The sequence below is a fragment of the Filobasidium floriforme genome (assembly GCF_021052385.1).
Source record: "Filobasidium floriforme strain CBS 6241 chromosome Unknown HD553scaffold_35, whole genome shotgun sequence".
Taxonomy (NCBI): Eukaryota; Fungi; Basidiomycota; class Tremellomycetes; order Filobasidiales; family Filobasidiaceae; genus Filobasidium; species Filobasidium floriforme.
The window spans coordinates 55,915-80,390 of record NW_025763656.1 but is presented as its reverse complement, the minus strand read 5'-3'; the positions used below and the strand labels follow the sequence as shown (position 1 = coordinate 80,390).

The window sequence follows — 24,476 nt, the reverse complement described above, 5'->3', positions numbered from 1 at the left end:
GGGTCTCTGTACAAGTCTCCACGGCAATGCATACTGGAGGTCATGCATCACATAATACTCATGAAAGCAACTGTCCCACAGCCCTGTCGATCACCTCGGATTGGTCTCCAACGATTTGGACGCGCCCATTCTTGCACAAAAACTGTCTCAATTTCAGGGTCGCATTTCATAGTAATATAGTAAACCCCTCAAAGGGCACAGTACAAATTCCAGAAGAGTGTCTCAATAACACAGAAATCTCAGTATTGCTGTGTCTCGATATCGGGGGGTTGACTGTCATTGTGTTTGACACTGGCATCGCTAAATAATCCATGTAAAACGCTAGAAAGAACTCGCGTTTTCGACTCTTCTCGGACCTGAAACCAGCGGATCAACAACTCCGAAATTGAAGGTAAAGCCGGTATAGAAAGGCTTTGTGCCCATGGGCACACGCAGTAGCAACCACATCAAACAATCCAGGCACAGCTAGGAGTCCTGATGTGCGCAGACTCTTAATCAACCTAGCCTCATTCAACCCAGATCAGGGGGACAACGGTCATGTCGTCGTCGTTGTCGTCGTCGTCGAAAACAAGGACGTGTGACGAATGTAGGGCACGCAAGGTAAGTCACCCCCGGATGGCCATCCGATCTCTCACACTGATCGTCTTTCTCTGATTTTGACACTCCAGATTAGGTGTATAACGGACGATTTTGCAGCCGGCTCTACTTCGAGGTCCTGTAGGGTGTGTGCTCGATGCAAGATTCCATGCAGGTTCGACTACGTCCTGCAAACCCGAGGAAGGAAGAAAGGGTGAGCTCACGAGAGCACTTGTTCCTTCTCTTTCCTTACGAGATCAAACGCTGACCCCCAGATTGTTTGGGTTGCTCGGCCGTTCCGATAACTAACCGTATAGCGGAAACACCAAGGTGGCCATCCAACAGGCTCGACCTTACCCTGCACCTTTGCCCGAACGACAAAGCTCTCGTTCCTCGACCTATGGAACCGATGCCACGGACACATCAGCTATCAATCTTGATTTGGCTGTTGGCAGGGAGAGAAGGGAAACGAATCATGATATCGACACGTCAAAGGCGACGGCGTCAGTCTTGGAAAATGATCGCCGAAGCGACGACGACGACCAAGTGCCCCCACCTCCTGCAAGGAGTTCCACCTACTTGCCGCCAGACTTCGGTGGTGTTTCAAATGGCTACACGGACCATGAAGATTCGCCGGTCAGGAATGCTAGGAACTCAATCGTTCCTTCCTTCCATCAATCGCTATCGTCACAATCCGGACTTCAATTCCCGAACCAGAACACGGGATCACCTTCAGCATCGATCCGGCCGTATGCGTCAAAAGATCCACCATATCCACCTCCACTACATGACGACGATCTGTTCTCGGGGTATATCGGACCGTCAGATATGCTAGCCCAAAGCTCGACGGCTTCTTGTATCGGGGACAATGCCCCTGTCAATCACGGATCTCTTGGTCACGACTCCCTTCAAGGAGATGAGGAAGATCGGCTTCAGCATCGGGATTACTCGAATCCGGTCGAAGGGCTCCACCAAGCACCTCTTGCAAAGAAGAATGCATCACCCCAAATCGAAGAGATCGCTCCGTGGTGCGACATTTCCTACTTCATCGGACTCTACCTCCGGTATCAACACGCTCTCATGCCGTTGGTACACAAACCGACTTTCACAAACGATATCGTCTTGAGGAAAGATCGAAGCGACGAAACTTTCAGAGCGCTGTTGTTGAGCTTGAGTGAGTGGCTCGAGGCGATTGTTGGTCGATTGTACGGCTCAACCAGGAGCGCTGACCTTGAGGACGATCAATTGACTCTTTACTCGCGTTTTGCGGGACGACGCATTCACCTCCTCTTCGACATCTAGCCGCCTACACGATCTGCCAAGTCCCACTGCACCTTATGGATCCTCCTTTTTCCCAAAGACAACTCGAGAAGTTACAGAACAAATGCCATACCGCATCTAGGGCGATTCAGGTACGCCACCTGGAGGAACCGAATATGAATATCGTGGTGACGATGATCGCGTAAGCATGAGAACCCACTCCATAATCAGAGGCTGCGTCTTTACGCTGACTTAAGTACGCTGTTGACCCCCTCTTGTTTTCCCTCACATATCTAGGGATACCTATCACTGTGCCGCCACTAACCGTACTCGATTTCGAGATGCGCTGATGGGAACGGCCACTCGCCTCGTGTACACGCTGGGCTATAATGTTGTCGATTCGACGGACAATCTTATCGATGCTGAATTGAAGCGGAGGATATTCTGGCATCTGTACTGCCACGAAAAGTAAGTAGACTCGAACCACCCTCTTGCATTGGTTGTGCGTTCCCTTGATTGATCGGCGTTTCGCCCACATTCAACCGATAGGACCGACGCGGCGATGGGCAGCCCCATCCTGATGCACGATCACGAGGGCGTGCCGCCATACCCGCTCGAAACCGACGACGAATTCATCACAGCTGCAGGATTCGTCTCACAACCTCTGGCCAGCCTCTCGTATATGGTCGGATACGTCTACAATATTCGCCTGTTCCGATTCCTGTCGACATCTTTACTCCGCCGTAGACTCTTGGAATGTGCAGCACAGGGTGAACTGAATCTCACGTTGGACGAGGGCTGGAACTGGGCCGAGGAGGCTAGACATAAGATCTCTTGTCTTCAACGCGAGTTGCCAGTCAAACTCAGAGCTCTGGAACCGGCGCAATGTTCTACCTCAGATCAACCGGATATATTCCAGACCCAAAGAGCCAATATTGTGGTGACGGCAGCGATCGTCGAGTTTGCACTGGTAAGTCGCTTGGAAGTTCGAGAGAAGAAGAGAGACCATGGGCTCAACAAAGCGATGTTCTTGATCTCAAGCTCGATTATCAAGCCAGCGCTCGACCGCAGTCCAGTCGCATCGCCGAGAGACATCGGGTCGCAAGAGAGACGTATCGCCAGCTTTCCAGGTCAGTCCACGCCCCGGATAGACCTACCATAATGTGGTCGCTCATCAAGGTACGATTCGCAGCATATCTGCTACGCAATTGGCATCGAACGGAGAAAGCATGGTGAGAATTTGGTCACGTGCCTAGCAAGATTTTAGACCTAATACTGACGACCCCGTTCCGGCACAATTGTTAGCGAAGTAAAGTCATATCAATCATCCTGGTGCTTTTCAACAATATATCGCACGAAACGGACCTCACACAAGGCGACGTGCGTAATTGGTGGGAAATGGTAAGCCGGAATTCCGGAGCGCGCGTCTGTACGAAGGGCGCTGGAGCAGGCTTGGTTGCTAATCTGTTCACCCAAATGCCCGACGAATCAGTATTGCAAAGTACAGTTCGTACAGATGATACCCTCGGGAGTCGAATCCCTTGGACCGAGTCGAGCGCCTTCTCCTTCCATAGCAAGGCCAGGTTGAGCACATCAAGGCGAAACAAAGTCAAAGGAGAAACCCAACTCTTTGCCGGAACCGGGACCTCAGGCATCGGGCGATCTCAGAGAAAGCCTCATCGAATCGACAATCCCCGAGAGCGAATGCGACCGTCATAAAATGTCATATTTCGGAACCCGATACAACAATACAAGACTTTCTTGGAAGTCGGCGGGGACTTCTACGGTCAAGAGAACGGACGGAAACCTCAGGAACGGTCGGGCAGCTATCACAAACCCTCCAGGCTATCTCTGTCACACAAGCTGCCTGGACTTAGGAGCTTCCGACCAGGCTTACAGCTGTGATGATCCTCGGATAGCGAAGACATCAGATCACGGTCTCCTGCCACTCTTGCTCGAATCCTCCTTTGTCGTATCGCTTCTCGTCCACTCTGGCGGGATCATCACTCGAGCCGGAACCCGCGGGACAAAGCAGTTGGGAGATTTCGGCTTTGGCGACGGCGTCTTTAGCGGATTGATCTGTCTTGAACGCAGCGTCCATCTGCTCCAACGTCTTGCCCCTATGCGGCGGAATCTCGCTCGTATCAGCTCTCCGGCTTGACTGCGACAATCATCAAGCGCATACGACATACTTGGTCTCGGGGATGAAAAAGTAGGTCCATACAGCGGACAAAAAGGAGAAACTTCCGAAGAAGAGGAACGTACCGTATCCTATATTTCTGATCATCGGCGGTGTCACCAAGCCCTACAAAGCAGACGAGTCAGCGCTATAGGAGCGGTAGCTCGGATCAGCGTATCCCGCTCACGATGATGAAATTATTGATCCAATTGCTGCATGTGGCCAGCGCCACACCTTTGGCACGATAGCTTGAAGCTGTAAAGAAGCCAATGGAATGTCAAGGCTCGAGAACCAAGTATCGTGATGACGATGTGGGACGATGACTTACCGTGAACCTCTGCTGGCATGCTCCATGGAACAGGACTGTGAGGGCGTAATCATCAGTTTTCGATCTCGGACGTCCCCATTCATGGAAACGAACCCCCAAGAGATACCTCAATAGCGGGATTCTATCAGCTCGAATGTTCAAGGCCGTGGATAGTCAACAAGACGACGAGCCGACGTACCGAAACACCAGATATAGAAGAGTATAAAGGCGACTCCGACCCAAGCTTGAGCGGGATGATCGGCCCAATTAGCCGAGTATCGCGCTTTAGGTCATCGTAACGCATCGTCTCAGCGGTCGAAAATCTATCTCTGGCTCTCGCCACTGAACTCACCAACCATGGCCGCAACGATGAAATGAGAGGACATCATCCCAAATGATCCGAAATACAGCCAGAACTTCCTCCCAAGCTTATCCAGCAAGAAGATGGCGGGAATCACTCCCGCAATCTGCACCACGTTCATGACGCCGGAAAGGGTGAGGCGCAGCTCGTAATCCAATCCCAAGGTCTCGAAGAGAGAGGGGCTATAGTAAATCAACTGCGCGTGAAGGAATCGTCAGCCAGGAGTCAATCAAGCAGCAACGTGGAGGTGCCAGACGTACAGCGTTGATCCCGACAAACTGTTGAAAGCTACGGAAAGTACGTGTTCAGCGTACAGCTTGTACTGAACACAGCCGAGTGGATACGCACAACATGAGACCGATTCCAATGTGCGTCCTTCGAATGACTTCGGGACGAAACATATCGACCCAACTGGCTATTTCCCGCTGGAGTTCCATCTTGAAACCCTCGCCTCGCATGTTGGGATGTCGGATGAGCAGGGCCTCGCGATTATGAATGGCCTCTCCCCGTATCAAGATCCACTCTGCTTGAATTCGAGGATCCGACGACGGCAGTTGTCGGAGTTTGCAAAGGGCGTCGAGACATTCTTCCTCTCTACCTTTACTAGCGAGCCATCTAGGCGAGTACGGCAGGAAGTAGAGCGACCCGCCGAGGAAGATGCCTGCAAACACTTCAGATTAGGGACGATCGGCAATAAGAGTCACGTTCGCTGCATGGGACTGACTCGGTACCATCTGCAACAAGAAGGGAAGACGGTAACACCAATCGCTAGCGATATGCCTGGTAGCATAAGTCTGTAACGACGGGCAAGTAAGTGGTTTGCCGAGCTCGGGAGGGTACTTTGCCAAGTAGACTTACGATGTAGAACATGACGATGATGCCAAGGACAATGGTGAACTGTTCCATAGCGAGCAGAGCGCCTCGAACGTTTGGGGGTGCAACCTGTTTCCTCCTCGTCAAGAGGGACGATCAGCATGCGATCCTTTTGAGCTGCGTCCAGCGAAACCTCACTTGCCTCGGATATATACATCGGGGCCGTGGACGAGAGGATTCCAATACCGACACCACCGAGAGTCCTTCCGGCCACAAGGGTTGCGTAGTTGAAGGAAGCCGTCTGCACGGTAGAACCCAGCACGAACCAGATCAGACCGAAGAGGATGGATGCTTTTCGAGAATACTTGTCGGCGACGAATCCAGCCATCAGCGCTCCTAGAAAGGCACCCATCTCTAGCATTCCCGTCATCAGACTGTTGCGTCGACAAGATGAGCTGCGGGCGCCGATGGTGTCTTCAGGCTACATGGCTCACTCACCCCTTGTTAAAGCTCGCCGCTGTAGAGACCGAATCATTTACTTCTGGGAATTGGTCCAAGAAACGGGGCATGACGTAGACGACGGAGAGGATACCCTGATCGAAACCTGGACGATAAGTGACAAATTTTAGCAACTCAGTGAATGGCTCGGCCCAGCTTGCGCTTCGGTAACTTTACCAAAGAGCAACTGCGCGGACGCCAGATTTCAGCTTGATGATCGGCAAGGCATACAACAGAGCGGTATAGATCACTTACACCCCCTGTACAAGCCGCCAAGACGCAAGTGACGATGAAGCGGTTTGCAAATATGTCACCTAAACCCGTGCCTCCGAACGCTCGGCTCAAAGCTTCGCTGTCGTCCACATAGCCTTGAGTGTCGGGGTGACGCACCAGGCCGAAGTCTTCGATAGAGCGGATATCTTGCCGATCCGAGGCATGTTGAGATTTGGTTGAGTCGGTACTTGTCATCGATGCGCGACGAAGGTTAAGCTATGTGACACCTGTGATCCACGCTTAGTAATTCGCGGTCCAGCGAACAATTGTGATTGCTACTGTTTCATCGTGCTATATGTGAGAAATCGTCTGTGTTCGGAGCCCCATTTCCGGCGATCTACCGGCGAATTCTAAAAACCCGTTGCTATCCATCACTTCGTGATCGGGCGGTTTTTGCGATCGCTGTCGCTGCCGAGGGTATGTGAACCGGACCGAAGTCGAAGCGATGACGAATGGAAGGCGTTGCTTGCGCGCTAGCAATAGACCCTAAACCCCTAAAACCCTAAAGACCGACTCAAGAAACGAAGCGGTCGTGTTTGCGGGGAGTTCGAACAGATGCCACCTGGAAGCCAGAAGAAAGGCTAGCTAGACTCGAGATTGGTAAAGCCGCCAATTGACCAGAGGTATATACATATAGAGCTTGCCAATGTGAGGAATCAAGGACCGGATGGCCACCTCTGGCCTTCAGAAGCAACGACCATCCACCTCTTAGAGATACCCTCAACTCTCGAAACCCCAAAGCCTAAGCTCGATTCCCAGCATGACCGTCCCCGTTCTCAGCCACGACTCCAGCCGTTCTCGCATGAAAATTGCCGTCTTCGGTATCGGTCGAATGGGTAAACGGCACGCACGTAACGTGAGTTTTTGACCGGAATCGCCAGACGAGATCCGTGTATCTGACATCGATTGCATTGTCATGTGCGGCTTGTACAGGTTGCGTACTTTACTCCTGATGCAGAACTCGTCGCCGTTTGCGATGTGAATCCCTCGGCATCCAAGTGGGTCAAAGACAATCTGCCGGCTGGTATTCAGTAAGCAGTTGTTCTCGACGATCTCCCTCCCCGATATGAGGAACGCCAGCTGATACGATTGATCGTCCCATCAGATGCTACACGGAGCCGAGCGCCTGTTTCGATCATGCGGGTCTGCAGGGAGTGGTCATTGCGACCGAGACATCGACTCACGTTGGTCTGGCGGTCCAAGCCGTTCAGTCAGGTATCGTACGTACAAAGTACACCCCTTTCAACAATACTTGATCTGACCTACCCGGTCTCTCCTCCTCAGCACGTGCTTTGCGAAAAGCCCATATCCGTCGATGTGAATCTTTCCAAGCCGCTTGTTGCGGCCGCGAAGGCCAATCCCCATGTCAAGGTCATGATTGGATTCTCTCGTCGATGTGAGTTGGATGCGTCGCATAATAACTGGACCTCGAGACACGTAGCTGATTTGCTGGACACCTGCAGTTGACGAATCCTACCGCGAAGCGAAAAGCAGGATCGACCAAGGTCTGCTCGGAGTGCCTCATATGATCAAGTCTGCTACTTGTGATCAGTACGATCCTTCCGGTGAGCGATATACATCGATCCTGGATTTGAATATCAAGCTGACATTCTCCCTTACCAATCGTCGATCGCTAGGGTTCTTCGTGGCCTATTCCAAGGCCTCCGGGGGCATCTTCATCGACTGCGGTATCCATGACATCGACATGGCCCGCTGGCTACTATCGACTCCCGGTTCAGATTGTGCGGTCAAGCGTGTATTCGCGACTGGACAGAACGTTCGACATCCCGAGCTGGAAAAGGACGGAGATGCGGATAATGCGCTCGCAATTATCGACTTCAGGGGAGGACAGAGGGTCACGTTTCATCTGAGCAGGACGGCTATACACGGACACGATTGTTTCGCCGAGATTTTTGGGACTGAGGGCAAAATGATCGTCAACGGGGTAAGACCTTGTCTCACCTGACTCTTCGGAGAACGCAGCGATTGACCATTTCCCGTTATCAGAACCCACAGATCAATCGGCTGGAAATCAGGGACGCTCATGGAGTACGAACCGAGTCCACGTAAGTCGCCTATCTCTTTCGCTCACTCTCTATATCCTGGGTCGTCCTCGAGCTCATGCACACATCTTCGCATACGGACAGCCCGACCTACTACGAACGCTTTCGTGAAGCGTTTGTGACGGAGATGAACGAGTTTGTTGCGTGTTGCCGGAACGACCTACGTGAGTTCCCCGAGGTCCCCGTAGCACCTCATGTGTAATGACGATAACTCATCGGCTTCGACGTCCTATCGTTCATGTTTAGCTGTGCCGACGACGGTCGACGACGCGATGCAAGCCGCTCAGATTGCCGTAGCCCTGACATGGTCTTTCAGAGAAGGAAAGGTTGTCGAGTTTGATGAGCAGAGCGGGGAGCCAATCTTGGTCTGATCACAATGTCAAGGTTATGATACAATTTGGGACGGCCAAGTACTTTCCATTGTCGAACATGTCATTGAAGCGTGATAGATGCCTGTATACATATTCGTGCGATGCAGCGAGGATGATCAAGCGTGGATCATGCCTGAGCATAGACTCCGCCTGAGTATACACCAAGATCCCCATCCAGGCCGGTCTTTCCGCCCTCTATGTCACCCCAGAAGTGAGGATGCGATTCACACCGAGTCTGACCGAATCAGTAATGGCGTTCCCATCTCATCGTACTTCAGACGGTTTGATGTTAGATGAGTAGCAACTGATTCCCATGCTTGTAACGCAAATCATAATTGGGTTAAATGCGACGTTGAATGTTGGAAAGGTCCCCTGCTTGTACTTGCAAAGCCGCCTCAAATCAAGAGGATGGTGCGCATCGCTGGGACTGAAGTCAATTCCACCAAATCATAGGGTTCATCAACAAACAGTCCTTGTAAAGATTTGGCCGTTTTTGGTCAGATCAAGCCGACCTGCCAGTGCCACAATTCGGAAGGATTCTGATGGGCAATCAATTGCCTTCACTGACCGCAGAACTTCTTCAATCATCAACACTAAGCCGACTGACGCCGCCACAACCCCAAAGGGGATGGATTGGGTGGGCAATTGCTGCTTTTTTAGGTATCTGATTTTCTGAATAGGCAAGGGGGATATTATCGTGTAGCAAGAAGAGAATCGCGTGTTGGAAGGTTTGATAATCTATGATTGATTGACAATCGTTGATCATTTGTTGATTGACGGGCCTTTCGTTTATTCTCTCGCTTCACAAGATACGCTTTCTACATTGCGTGGTCGATGCGATTCTGTATTGTTGTTGTCCTGGCATTGACTGGATTCCTGTGAACGGCAGCCAACGAGAAAGAGCAACCCAGATCGTCGTGATCAACAACATTGGACATCGATCTTGCGACTGGGTCAGCAAATCCAGAAACAGTAGCAAAGTAGTTGAGAGCAGCGCCTTGCCGATCGCCATTGCTATACTAACTCTCTCCATGAGCGACACAATTCCCCCTCTCTGCATCCACAACAACTCGAACATCTCCGCCGAATGATGGAGAGGAAGACCTACCGAGCCGATTTTGACTGAAAGGAAGTGCTGAACAACGGCTCTACCCGCATTGTCAGTGGAAGATCTGACAAGCAGTTGGAGCGGGCGGAAAAGGACTACGACACAGTCAGAGAGAGCTGCCAGGCTTTGACGTCAGACAGGAAAGCCATGCTCTATTTCATCAAGAAGGATGTGATCACCGTGCCATTGATAAAGGTCAGGGGGATGAGCAGAGCGTTCAGGCTTTTGAGAGAGTCTGAAGTGAGTTTGCAAGACCATTGCAAGGCCAAGACAAGGACTGACACAGGCCCCCTATTGTCGTGTCCTTTCCTTACGCTGTTAAAAGAACTGTATGCCCATACCAACCGGAAAACTGTTAAACCGATTGTCTCTGTCATCACTTCTTCCAAAGACTGCCGACACCGCCGCCGTGCAAAGAGACAAGACAATTTCCCTCAGGGCCAATTTGATTGTTTGTACTACATCGTCCAGCGAGAGGAGGGCTACCAGGAAAACATTGTCGCGTCCGGCACCATGATTGACAAGAGGACATTCAGTGAACAGGTTGCCGCTTCCCAACATCGCAAGGTCGCAGATTCTTCTGCACTACTCAATTTACTGTACCCGGTTGAACACGCCTCTTACAAAAAGGTCTATGATCGGGTGATCCGCCTGCAATGGGATCTCAGAGCTTTCTGTCTCAAGGACAATGTGTTCTGCTTGATGGTTGTCGTCACCAATCTCAAATGTAGCTCCCCATTGCAACGCTTTGGACAAGAACACCGGTTGGGCTGCCACTCAAATTTTTGGCAACTTTGCTAGAGGAGGCCTCCGCCCATGTATCATCGTTCGGGACAGATCTGTGTTATTGAGCCTTGATGAGGGTTACATCTAATTTGGTGCCAATATCTATGCATGCGTGCGTCTCAAGGAAATAGTCCAGGAACGACAAATACAGACGTTCCCACAGGGTGTTGCACAGGCATCATGTATGCTACAAGATCTACATACACTTGCACTCCGAACAATCTGCAGTCAGCTGCATTCAGTGTTGTTTGCAATAAGGGATGATTGATCCTGTCAAGTCTCAAAATAATGCTCATGGTCATGCTTAAGCTAAGCTGTAGTCAATGTCTTGGGAAAGCAAAAAGTCTTTGTATTCTCCAGTATCTTAAATCTGGCACCCTACCCTGCAGTCTGCGCTCTGCAACATCTGTTGGTGTGATAGCATGGCAAACCAGGGACATTTGTTGCCTGGTCAGAGCAGAAACAGAGCTTTCTATTCTGCTAATCATTAATTGACTTGTATACATCAGGGATGGGTGACTTCCTGCATACCAGGGCATTCTGCTTTGCATTGCCCCAGATCATTCATGTGATCATGTTGTTGGCTTACACTGGACGTTGTCTAATCCACTTTCATTACACATAAAAGTGTTCTAACCCCTAAGGATACACACCTGGGCACTTGCCCTCTCCCTTTCCTGCCTTGCAATAAGGCAACTCGACGTAACAGGACACAACTCGAAACCCTCTTCGTGGTGGCAAAACCTGCCACGTTCCTTTTACAGAAAGGTATATATAGCAGGCCATTTTGGCCTGATTTCTCTTTCCCCCTCATGTACTCCTTTACTTTTATGCAAGCAACATTGGTTAATCTTCACAACAAGACAAGATCAGCACTAGTAACACGCCATTACTATTGCCTAGGTACATCAGGTACCCAACCTTGGTGGATCTAGTTGTTACTTCACAACAAAGCTTGTTGTTCAGTGCAAAGAAAAGGCTAACTATCATCTGACTAAATGATTGTAAAAAGTTCCACTGAACCTATGGGATAGATAAACAACCTACAAGCTCTCTTAGTATCAATGATCAGCAACTGTTGTTGAGGATTCAGGGGGTAGGCTGTGAGTGTGCAACATGAGAACACATCAAGATCAGCCCAAGCTAAAATAACGTATAGCCAACCTTGATGGATCATGAACCATTTGGCTACTTGCTCAAACATCATTGTTGGATCCAGGTGAGATGCAATGGGAAATGTAATCTAACTGATTTCGATAGCCTGTTCTAACAGTAGCTCTCAAACTTGTCACTACAGGTTGTGCAAGATGTGATGGGACTTTGTAATATGTATTCCTCTCTGACGCTGTTGTCATCTGCCATGTTGTACCATTCATGCCAGGCTTCAACAATGACCAAGTCGTAGCATCTCACGATGATCTAGTGCAAAACATAAAAGGGAGTTGAGTGTCTCGTTCATCTGCCATCTTGTTGCCACAAACATCTACCACATGGCTGATCAGAAGGGGAGTGATTCCTAGTGATAGGTGATTGATGACAAGGAACTGGGCTGGGTCACCAATATCTGTATATCTACATTTTTGCAATTCTCACTGACACCACTTGAACCCAAGTTGAGTCCCATCTCACATGCTGCAACAGCCAGAATTGGGTGCAGATCTTTGGTTGAATCCGTGTGAAAAATTGGAACATGTCTCGTCTACAACACTCATTGGTCGCTCGATTGCCACCTCATGAAGAAAGAGAATAACATGGCAGCTGAAGTGACCAAATGTATATGTACAACACTCTAAATTATGAAGAGACCTCTCCATCGAGTTTTGAGCAACCTAGAACCAGGTTTGTGAGTCAAGAGGGATATATATACATGATATGTTCTGATGGGATATCACCCTAAGCTGATGGTGTAGCTGTTTGCTTGATGCTCTTGACAGATGCTGTAAAGGTGTGACTGCAATCACAACTTGTGACAAAAAACACAGGTGTGCAACCACAGTCCTGAATCTGCGTCTGCAGACATATTTGTGCAACCTGAGACGCATCATTGCGTCTGCAATCACACATGCTTGTCTACAGTCACATATTTGCGTCCACAGTCACATATCTGCGTTTACAGACTGTCATGAACCGAACCAGTTCGCCTCATTATCGAACAAACTCGACACCTAGCGAACATATTCGACACCTGGCGAACACAATCGACATCTACCGAACATGATCGCCATCTACCGAACATGATCGCCATCCACCGAACAAAATCGACTTGCAACCGAACTAGTTCTACAGAATGCAGAACTAGTTCGACCTACAGAATAATATATATATCAGACCATTCTAGACAGCTTGTACACTTCCTCTACTCAGACTTCTTCTTCCCAAGAAGAAATATCATAAGTTACACAAGTCATCTCCACAAAGATCTACTACATCTTTGCCTCGTCATCCAACTCGGCTTTCACACTGGTCAAGTGATACCTCAAGTCATCCACCCGGGATACTATTCAGCTGAGTCTCTTCGATCTGTTCACAATTCGCTGACCACCGCTATCCGTCCTACAAACCTTGGTCCTTTCCAAGTACGGTCGTAACACAGACCCATATTTGCATCTACAGACATGTGTTCTGGTACATGCTATTTCCTCAGATTGTACATATATATAGGAGTCCCCAAAAGGAGGAATGGATCATCCCTTTTCTCATCTATGAGGACTCAGATCTCTTATTACAAGATTCATTATCATTACCTTCACCTTTCACTTCAACCCTTTCACCCTTTCCCTTCCCACCTTGACCTTGCCAACATCAACAAGGACTAGCTGCTCTTGTTACATAACAAGCAAAGGATATCAAGATTGACCAAATAGGACAGCATCGTTACAGCTGCAATGTATCTCGTTATAAATTCAGTTATGAAATTTGCTCCTCTCCCACATAAGAGTTGGCTTACTTCACAGATGCTATCAGTCGCGTGAATGACTATGTTGTGAAGTAAGCCGACTGTTGTGTGGGAGAAGACCAAATTCCACAGGGGATGCTCATTTACATATGTATCTGGTTGCTTGTATAGAAGTAAAGTAGTACATCAGATAAGAAAGAGAAATCAGAAACAAATGGTCTGCTATACATGCTGTTATAGCCGTTCGCGGTTTGCTGGCAACCTAACACATGCTATTCTGTCAAGCATGTTTGTTCCCCTAGTGAACTTGAGACTTAGCAGTTACACAATCGCAACCCCAGTCATGTCTTTATCTCTTCTCTATTCACACTCTGTATTTACACTACATAGTTTTACTCCGAGCAAGTGACTGACTGATAATACATATGGCTGATTGGGCATAGTTCCTGCATTTTGTATCAGTAGCTGGCTGACTTGCAGCAGACAGGTGAATCTCTAGATTCTGAGCTAGAGATCATCGCTGTCAGTAGTCTAGCAAGGCATACATGGATAGGTTTCAGTCAGGAGACTTTTGGCAATCTTCTGCAGAGCACATGAGCCCAAGAATTATGCCACACTTATGGTTTATTGCTATATAGATGATTGACCTTACATCACAATACATACTGAAGTTGCGTTAATGTCAATCACGGCTGTGTTTCCTTGGGGATGTTTCAAGCTGGTTGCTGCAAGCATTCTGAGTATTTGCCACAGGCTCTCAGGCAACCCTAGGCTTCACAGAAGAGCCAAGCTTGCAGTAACAACATCATCTCTTCAAGACTGTATGCATCTGATCTTGCGCAGTCTCACCAACAATGACAAATGTCGCAAATTGGTCACATATGGCTGTGATACCATGAGCACAAGGCAAACAGGTCCATGGGCAGAGAACAGAAGGTTTGGACAGAATTGTCTCTAGAACTCTTTGTTATCAGCAGCTATATATACACCAAGGGGGGCTGTAGGGGTCATAGATGACAGGATCAATCCAGGTAATTTTGACTTTCACATAAAGCGTTGTTTCTTATAGCATCAACCATTTTGTCTTTCCATAGTGGAGCAGTGCTATACCCCGCTATCAAGCATGCTGCAGATGAACAAAGTATATCTTATACGACACAAAAGAGCTACATTGCTAGGAAGCAAGATGTACGATTCCTTGAGACTCGCCTGAAGACAAGATGACCACAAGGTGGCATAACCTGCACAAAGGTAAGCAATACACGAGACCAGCAGAAGGTTATTATTTCACACTGCAAAGCTGATATGCATATCTAAGAGCGGCCATTCTGGCATGCCTAAGCAGCATCTGAGCTGGGAGTTCATCAAATCAGTCTCGAACCAGACAAAATGCCTTTGCAGTGCTTGATTAAGCAATCACAAAGAGACAAACAGTTTAGGATCCATTTTCTGGTAAATGTTTGGGCTTGAGGCTTGTTGACTAGTGTAGAGTACACATTCTACCAGAAATCCCCTGGCATTGGTTATGCGGCTTCCTCATGTCATGGTAAACAGATTCTGCTATCTTAGCAAAACATCAGCTGGTTTTGCATGAAAGAAGTGCAACATCTACATTGCAAAGTCCATTTGTGTAGAGGTGTAATCTTAGTCAAGTGTTGGCTTTCTGTGTTGAGAAGGATCAACCTGCAAACACAGCTGGTAAAAGTTACTGACACAGAAGACAGTTTGCAGCTTGCTCTTCTTCATTAGTCAGCAGAGTCTCATGTCCCACCTGTCAATAATTGGGGTGAGGTAACTTTTACCTCTGGACTGGGGTCAGACATACAAAGGTGTTATTGAAAGCGATGTTGATCCACAAAATCAAAATGGCCACTATATGCCGAGCCCCTAGCTTTGCTTCCTGTACCGCAGGGTTACATTCCTAAACTCTTGCAAGAAATGTAGGGCTGGTCCCCGAGTAGTATATGTGTTTGGACGGGGATGACAGTCCTTATAGTCTTGTAGGCAGGCCCCAACCAGTAAACTGACAAATGCACGCAAACACATGGCCAGATATTATCTTTGGGGAGCCATTAGCACAGTCAAAATTAGTAAGTATCCAGCATGTGTTGTCAACCAAGAGACTTCTTTGCTTGTTTGATCTTCTGTCACTGGGTTGTCTGTCTGCAGAAGCAGATAGAAGGGAAATGATGATACACTAAAGATATTAGATTACCATTACCTTACCTGCTAGGATGAGTGCAACAAGTCAACAATGACCGGCATGTGGCTCATCATGTCCTTTGATCCAACCCTTGCCTGGTTGATTTGCAGCCCAACAATGGTGACTTGGTGGACCAACAACACAATCCTACCAACAAGTACGGGAAGGAAGGTTCAAGCGCCCAGGGAGTCCCTAGTCTTCTGTCTCTTGGGAGAAGGAGCGAACCAACACAATCATGGCTGAGGGCAGCAAAAACATGGCTGTGATGAGATTTCACATCAAGGTGACGAGAGCAAAAGCAATGGGTTGGCCAATAGTCCGATGCAACAATCGGATGAATAGCAACATTTTGATTGTCTTGACAACAAGAGGGGTCAGAACATTACAGACCCTTCTTAACACAACAGTCATTGCTGTTGTAAAGGAAGCTAGACTATTTGTCATGGGATCATCATGTGAGTCGACTGCCAACGTGCAGGCTCTTCCCACGGACATCAGCATACACCTAAGTCCGGCTTAACGAGGCGAACCTGATTCCCTTGGAGCAGATTTGGTTGCCCTTACCTTTGCCTTCACCATCCACCAAAACAACAATATCTTCCCAACACATATCACAAACAGGTACAAGGACCTTGAGGTACCAAACAACCTTACTCAGGACCTCGACAACCTTACTCGACGTACCTAGGGACAGATGCAAACTCAAACTTGCCTCATCTGCCGATCCGGTTGCTCTTGACAGGATTCGTCTGTTCGCCATCTTGCTCTTCCAGTTTCGCCATCTCTCGCCATTCTTTGTTGTGGAGTCTTTTCAGTGCTTGCCAGTCTCGTCTACGCACTCGTCTCCGTATAAATAGCTAGAGGAACTTGACCGATTTCGATAGAGGACGCTCTGTAATAGTAATAGGTCAAGTTCCGATATCACATTCAATACACGCCTATCTGACTTGTTACAACATCTTCAAGACGTGTTGCGGAGAGGTTACAACTCAAGGACGTCGCTAAGTATCTACGCTTCATCGTTTCACCTTAGAACAAATCCGGTACCTCACACCAAGTGAGCACCCTTCCTTATCCATAAATCTCTGGATTTGTACCCCTTACTCGAAATCGCTTCATCTAAGCGAACTTGCAACATTCTCCTGACTACCTGTGATTCACCTTGAGCACCCTACGCCGTACGACCAGGACCTATCGCCCATTAGTGACTTCCGCCGCAACACAATTGCTTTTCAAGTAGGTTGCTACAAGTATGTGATTGCAATGGAGATCTCCCTTGTACTCATACTTTCACACATGCCTTGATTATCACTTCATTCAGACTAGAGTATGCGGTTATTGTGTTGCTTCACCCTGTCTTTTTTGTGTTCCCAAGCATCTGTGTGACTTTGTTGAGGTGGAGACATTGGATAAGAGCTGAATAACAAGGGACATGGTGATAGGCTATAAGGGCTCCTCGCATTCAGGTAGACCCGCGTCAAGAGCCCAGCATAGTTCATCTACATGCCGTTTGCTGCCCTCCAAGGTGGACAAGGTACACATCACCTCCACCTTGTGACGACACCAACTTCTCTTTGCTAGCAGTTCAGCTGGTTTGGACTACAACAGCGAGGTTAGCTAAGATTACCTTATTGTACATAGAAATGCCGGCTGGTTCACACATTGGTAAAGAAAGGCAACTTGAGGTCCCAAATCTGTTTTAGGCTGCTTGAAGGAAGGAATGTCAATGTAAATCATCCAGCTGGGGAACTCTTTACATGGCTTGTTATTGAATAACATTTGATAAAAGGTTTGGGGCAGTCAGTATGATGAAGTACGATTCCTTGTATCTCCCAAAACTTTGTGGAAAGTTCAGGTCTTCTAGGTAATGGAACAAACAATCAGAAAATCTCTCGGTAAGTTTTCATCTGGCCTTTTTGTTTCTGGCTTCTTAACAATTGGACAAATAACCTGTAACACTGAGATCTGTTGGCATGATCAATACAAGACAGCTGATGTTTCATAGCTTGTAGTTTGCCCGTGTTTCATTTTTCTCATGCATCTTCTTATATATCCAGAATGTGAATGTCAGATCATAAAGTATCCCTCTCCTGTTTTTCTCTTCATTGGGCTTGTAGGATTCCGCCTTTGGTCCGATACTCAGACTCATCCAACCGATTACAGGCAGTCAATATCTGTGCGATATTATGGGATGCAGTGACCAGTCTTCAGGGGATCCACACATTGACCTAAATCTCAATGTATCAATGCTGTTTGCGCAAGGAGACTTTGGCGGTGGAGACTCTAAAAAGTTCAATCAAAGAAAAAGTCGAGATTGGCATGATCTTGCTGAGGCAATGGGTGGTTTGTGATCAGGAAGCACAGTGCCTTTCACTGTATCTATATCTTTCTCTTTTGATAATGTCGAGCTTGATTGATGACACCAACACTAGGGGCTCAAAGAATGCATTGTCTTTTGTAAAATAATCCCTGATAGTACGTTCAGGCTACTCTAGGCAAGGGGAGGTAAGGTATCTATCTCAACAGTAGTAGTCACTAGAGAGACAAGGGGACCCAGACTGTGAGAAATTTGAAGCTGTTTTGCTGTCAGATAGAGGTGGGGAGAATTTGTGTATTAGACTGGTTGCAAAACAATGCAAGAATGTGATCACGTTCCCAAGCAGCGATACCATCATCAACAATCCAGGTGTGAAAGTACCAAGATAAGATTCATTGTTATGAACGATGAAGACAGACGGAAATTGAGCGTGAAGCGTTAAGGGGCATGGAGTCTTAGCCATTTTCTGGCAAAGTTTGGTGTCAAGCACAATCAGAAACCAAAAACAAATCACTGCTACACTCACATCATGTTTTGACCGTTGAGCAAGTCGAATGCACAACAACAGGATTGTTGACAAGGCTGAAACCTTCTGTACCTCAAACACATCTCTGGAAAACCAACTCATCTGGCAGGATTTAGGCATCGACAAGCAATGAAGTGAGCAAGCTATATATCACTGCTTGAGAAGCATCTAGTTGTAAAATGGGCAGTTTGATTGTTGCATGCCATTGTTCCACAGAAGATGTTGTTGAATTGCTGCCAAGATCCAAGCTAGACAAGTGGTCTGGCATACAAGCGGCAAAATAGCTTTACCTGACTAATTGTGAAGTAAGCCCACCCTTGTGTGAGAAACATGAGTCTTGTATGCTCACGCCATGACTTTGCAGCATTGCGGCAAATAGACGATCCCAGACTTCCACTCGACACCCTTCTCTAGAAGATCCAATCATGGTTGAGGGAAGTATCTTCACCCCATCTGACCTTGAAGACAAAGAGGAGAAAGAGAAGAGAAAGAAGAAATGAATCTACCTTGAAACACGAGTTCAAAGAAGCCGAGTTCAGATGAGTCGGTTCAGTCCAAATCTGTGTCCGTCCTATCCTTGTGCTCATGGTATGTTATCTTCTTCTGTATCTGCAACATTGGCGAAACACCATCTACCATCAAAATGTGTGACTGCAGATGCAAAGATATGACTGTAGGAATTACAGATATGTGTCCAAGTCTGCATAAATGGTATCCCGGCTGCAAATGTGTGACTGTGATCACATTCAAGGGACCGTAGTCAGAGATATTCTGTTCTGGTTGCTAGTCAGGACTCAAGTTGCGCCCTTGTTGTTACATTGGCTTGATCCTCATCTACTCGATTTGCAAACACTGCCCTTGGTTATGCGTAATTACAAACAAACACTATTCAAACACATACCATCATCGCTGTGGAAATTGTCAGCACTGTTGACAATTGCAATGCTATAACATCATAGGTGCTGCTCAAGGTGCAATCTCAAGCACAACGGGTCAACATGTAATCGGAATCTCATGTTCTGATTGGAGACACATTCATATGACTGGAGTCACATATTGTTCATGTCATTTGCGCAAACATGTGACTGGAGACGCAATGTGCGACGGGAGTTCTAACTATGCAACTGGAGCTGTAACTATGCAACTGGAGTTATTACTATGCAACTGCTTCAGTTGCGAGTTCACATGGGAAAATGCTCATCAGAATAGCATATGCAGCAGACCACTTGAGCCTAATTTCTCTTTACCCTCTCATGAATTGCTTTACTTTCATGCAAGCAACCAGATACATAGTCAGTCACACAAGATTCATGGTTAGTCTGAGACTGCAGTCCTAAAAATTTCTCGTTGCCTCGCTGTTCATATTGATGCCAGCCATTGATAACTGTATCAACGACTCATCCTGATCTGAACTCACTTCCAGTCACTGGATGTGAACTGTAGATTCGTGTCTGAGAGATATGGCCCCCCTGCAGGCCCTGCAGAAATTCTTCTATTGTGAACGTGGATCGTGGATGATTGTGCAGATAATTTCGACTAGTCTTCCCTGCTTTGCATAGAAGAAGTAGGGTGCAACTTGTAGCAAGAGTGATGTGTCCATATATCAACTGTTGGACGCATGGCATTCGTGAACGATCAAGAAGAACGAACACAGGAATGCCCCTATCTGGCCCCAAGGAGGCTTCTCAATCAAGAGATCCAAAGGGTGGCTAGAAGTTATTAGATGGGTTTTGTCATGCAGGCTGGTGTTAAAAGTGTAGAGATACAAGATATAATGGTGATCAACTGAACCCCAGTTTCCAGCAATGCAGATGGTACACCCTCTGATTGAATCGAACAGACTATGAGTTGTGCATTCTGTCAAAGTCCTAGGAGTCTACAGAAAGCTCTGCTGTATGTAGAACAAGTGTTACGGCGGATGTCGCTAATGGGCGATAGGTCCTAGGTCGTAAGGCGTAGGGTGCTTATAGGTAGATCGCAGGTAGTCGGGAGAATGTCGCAGGTTCGCTTAGATGAAGCGGGTTCGGGTAAGGGATACGAATCCAGAGATGTATGGATAAGGAAGTGATCACTCGGTGTGAGGTACCGGATTCGGTCTAAGGTGAAACGATGAAGCGTAGATACTTAGCGACGTCCTTGAGTTGTAACCTCTCCGCAACACGTCTTGAAGATGTTGTAACAAGTCAGATAGGCGTGTATTGAATGTGATATCGGAACTTGACCTATTACTATTACAGAGCGTCCTCTATCGAAATCGGTCAAGTTCCTCTAGCTATTTATACGGAGACGAGTGCGTAGACGAGGCTGGCGAACACTGAAAAGACCCAAAAGAAAAGAATGGCGAGAGATGGCGAAACTGGAAGAACGAGATGGCGAACAGCCGAATCCTGTCGAGAGCAGCCGGATTCGGTAGAGGAGGCGAGTTTGAGTTCTCATTTGTCCCTAGGTACGTCGAGTAAGGTTGTCGAGGTCCTAAGTAAGGTTGTCGTGTACCTCGAGGTCCCTGTACCTGTTTGTGATATGGGTCGGGAAGGTTTGTTGTTTCGGTGAATGGTGAAGGCGAATGGTAGGGACGACCGAATCTACTCCGAAGGAATCGGATTCGCCTCGTCGAGCCGGACTTAGGTGTATGCTGATGTCCGTAGATCGAGCCTGTGTGTCGGTAGTCGACTCACGTGATGATCCCGTAACAACAAGGGAGATGTCTGAATGTTAACGTAACAATGCTAGGTATGCACAAAGGGAAGCTTGGGAACAGTCAAACTGTGTAGTCTGGGCTATTTTGTGATAACAACTGGAACTTGTGGTTGAACAGGTACAACCACTGAAAAGCACTACGCTTATCTGTTTTGATTGCGCTCCCACGGTCGGAACCACAAGTCATCCTTTGTCCCCTTAGATGGAAAACAAGAAAGGCATGAAACGTCTGAACTGTGTCTCTTACTGACCTAGGTCCACATCCTGTTTCTCAAGCCTGTAACATCACTTGATCTGATTGGGTCAAATCTATTCTATGTCCTTCTAGCATTCTATGTGGATGATTCATCTCCTCTCATGTGACTTTTGTAGACTTACTCTGTCCACTTGTTTTTAGATCGTTGACAGTTCTTGCAGTCATTAGAACCTATTGTTACTAATCATTTTCTACCAGCGAGAAGTAAGGCAATCCACGTGCTTTTATATCTGTACAACAGCAATAGTGATTTGCAAGTAACAACATTTGGTAGGGTGGAGATTGCGCGTGGCCAGAGATTATATGCCTCTAAATTTCCTCACATAATTCATCCTGTATTGTCCTTATCTTTAGTAATGTGTTGGGAGAATTTTCTAAAGCTTTTGCATAAAGGTACATTTGCAATGTCATTCAAGAAGTGTCTAAGTTAGAGGATTCAATATGGTCAATGGCTTTGATGGCTAGATCGATATGCCAGCACTGGTAAAACACACTTGTAAACTGGTACTTGCTGCATATGGCAGGTGGTCAATCCTGAATTGCTGGTGGAGACCTGATTCTTGTGTCCCTGATCTAGCCTTGCGCTATTTGTTACCTACTAGGGCTTCTAGAGGATCTGAGGTCAATGAGACTACACCTCAGACCGTTGTGTGAGGCTCATACTGATGATTCAATCGTTTCTGTCGCAGTGTCTGGTTTCCTTGACAGTGTTGATGTCGAGGTGACACATGCATACACTGGAATTGAGCCATACTGTGGGAGCTGTGCAAGGAGCATGTTGTATTGTGTTGCTTCTTGGTCCTCCTTCAATAGACACTATATAGTCTTTCATCTGCTAGTACATCTATATACCTTAGTTCTACATTCTACATCTCTCCCAGATATGTCCCTCATAGGTTTACGTCAAGCTGGTCTTCCCGGGAACCTTATTGACACTAATATTGTTTGGACACATGTGTTTTCTCATATTTCTCGCATGCATAAGAGTACTACATGAGAAGGGAAAAGGAATAGGATGATACTGGCCTCCTTGTTGTGAAGTAACAACTAGATCCACCAAGGTTGGGTACTTGATGTACCTAGGCAGTACTAATGGTGTATTACTAGTGCTGATCTTGTCTTGTTGTGAAGATAAATCAATGTTGCTTGCATAAAAGTAAAGGAGTACATGAGAGGGAAAAGAGAAATCAGACCCAAATGGCCTGCTATATATACTTTACTGGGAAGGGGCAAACATTGAACAATATCGGTTGTTTGTCGAACAATATCGGTTGTTTGTCGAACAATATCGGTTGTTTGTCGAACAATATCGGTTGTTTGTCGAACAATATCGGTTGTTCGGTGGTCGAACAATATCGGTTGCTTGGCAAACAATATCGGTGATTTATTTCAAATCTATTCCTTCTAGCATGTTCCATGCTTTTTGCTTCCTGTTTGCTTCCTGTTTGCTTCCTGTTGTTCACTTGACTGCTTCCATGTGCTGATGACTAATCATCACATGCCTATTTCCAACACTCCTGTTTATACCATTCTAGGGGTAGCCTATACAGCACCATGATCTCTTACACTTGTGCAATTCACAGAGCATACAAAGTTCAATATGACAAGCATACCTTATGTTATACACTTCATGACGTGAGACGTATGGTTGTAAGATTAGTCTTTGACACTGCTATCCCTCGTGCTGTGCCACAATGGGAACGTAGCATCGATATTTGTGTGCTCCGTGTAGACACAGGCAATCTGTTTGAACCCGATCTGTGTTTCTTCTGCCTGGATGTGACAACTGCAGCAACCAAGATATCATGGTGATCATGGACCAAAGCATAGATATTCCTCAAGTCAAGAGTCTGTAGACAAACCTCAGGTCAGGCAATATCATTCATGTACATGGCCGTAAATGTACTTTTACCAAAAAAAGTCAAAGGGTCTTCTTCAAATCTTAGTTTCTGCGCACAAGTATCTGTCAGATGTTACTTGAGGCTGTGACTGACGATACAATCTGTGAGGTGCAAGTGCTCCCTTTGCAGAAATGTTTGCTGAGACCTAGTGCTACAGACCATCCTTGACTTGACCTCTACACACAATCCACCCTACAATGCACCAGGTACTCCGGACCGAAATGTATAGCACACATGGTACTTTCCCTTCCTTCTCTGCTGTTTGGGCTACACTGGGCAATACAATGAAATTGCACGTCATGATTGCACTTCATGTTTGGGATACTCTCTGCATACTCCTTTCTTGTCACTGGGGCGCTTGCCTGGCCCTGCAAAGGACTGTCATGATATAGCCTAAGGTGATGGTGTTGATCAATACTATGACGTTCATACTGTTTTGGTAATGCCAACCCAATGTCTTGCAACACCAACCAGACTACTTATGATCAGGCCTGGTTACTGCAATATCTGTGGGAAATGGATCATGATACATCAATACAGACCTCTGACCTAGCCAGTCTTGGTCCACAATGTTGTGATATCAGCCTAAGCTGATGGTGTAGCTGTTCCTTTGATGGTATTGACTGTTGCTATCTGTTGTGTGAATGACTATGTATCTGGTTGCTTTGTGGCTTGCATCAAAGTAAAGTAGTACATGAAAAGGGAAAGAGAAATGAGACCCAAATGGTCTGCTATATATGCTATTCTGATGAGCATGTCCCCTAGTAGACTTGCGACTAGAGCAGTCGCATAATTGCGTCTCCAGACGCATATTGTGTCTCTGGTCGCGTATCTGTGACTCCAGTCACAACTGATGTCACCAATATGCGACTCCAGTTGCATAAGTGCGTCTCTGGTCACATAAGTGTGACTCCAGTCACATCTGTGCGTCTTCAGTCACAACATGTGATCCTGGTCACATGTTGACCCTTTGTGCTTGAGATTGCACCTTTGAGCATCATCAATGATGTCATACCCTGCCAATCTTCAATACACAACTCTTGGAAGAGCATACAATTGAAGAGAGAAACATCCCTTACCATCCT

General features: G+C 47.1%; 3 protein-coding genes across 3 annotated transcripts; 2 read left to right on the top strand and 1 right to left on the bottom strand.

The window, feature by feature from the left end:
- The first annotated feature begins 249 nt into the window (after positions 1-249).
- On the top strand, positions 250-3,594 carry HD553DRAFT_170134 (uncharacterized protein). Its single transcript, XM_046176891.1, has 10 exons — positions 250-600; positions 669-790; positions 894-1,750; positions 1,879-2,038; positions 2,134-2,304; positions 2,386-2,806; positions 2,878-2,966; positions 3,029-3,068; positions 3,142-3,237; positions 3,329-3,594. The coding sequence occupies exons 1-10, from the start codon at positions 538-540 to the stop codon at positions 3,422-3,424; spliced, it is 2,115 nt and encodes a 704-aa protein (XP_046032381.1). The 5' UTR covers positions 250-537; the 3' UTR covers positions 3,425-3,594.
- Positions 3,595-3,763: 169 nt separating this feature from the next.
- On the bottom strand, positions 3,764-6,462 carry HD553DRAFT_301966 (hexose transport-related protein; the record flags this gene model as incomplete). Its single annotated transcript, XM_046178678.1, has 13 exons — positions 3,764-3,956; positions 4,029-4,141; positions 4,203-4,270; positions 4,344-4,378; positions 4,518-4,605; positions 4,675-4,879; positions 4,944-4,971; positions 5,032-5,344; positions 5,408-5,477; positions 5,542-5,625; positions 5,690-5,930; positions 5,995-6,128; positions 6,250-6,462. The coding sequence occupies 13 exons, from the start codon at positions 6,460-6,462 to the stop codon at positions 3,764-3,766; spliced, it is 1,785 nt and encodes a 594-aa protein (XP_046032380.1).
- A 372-nt stretch (positions 6,463-6,834) lies between these two features.
- Positions 6,835-8,784, top strand: HD553DRAFT_301964 (uncharacterized protein). The gene is made up of 9 exons (XM_046178677.1): positions 6,835-7,123; positions 7,201-7,298; positions 7,373-7,487; positions 7,552-7,663; positions 7,731-7,832; positions 7,905-8,212; positions 8,275-8,333; positions 8,415-8,494; positions 8,577-8,784. Exons 1-9 carry the CDS (start codon positions 7,028-7,030, stop codon positions 8,699-8,701), a joined length of 1,095 nt encoding a protein of 364 aa, XP_046032379.1. The 5' UTR covers positions 6,835-7,027; the 3' UTR covers positions 8,702-8,784.
- Positions 8,785-24,476: the final 15,692 nt, after the last annotated feature.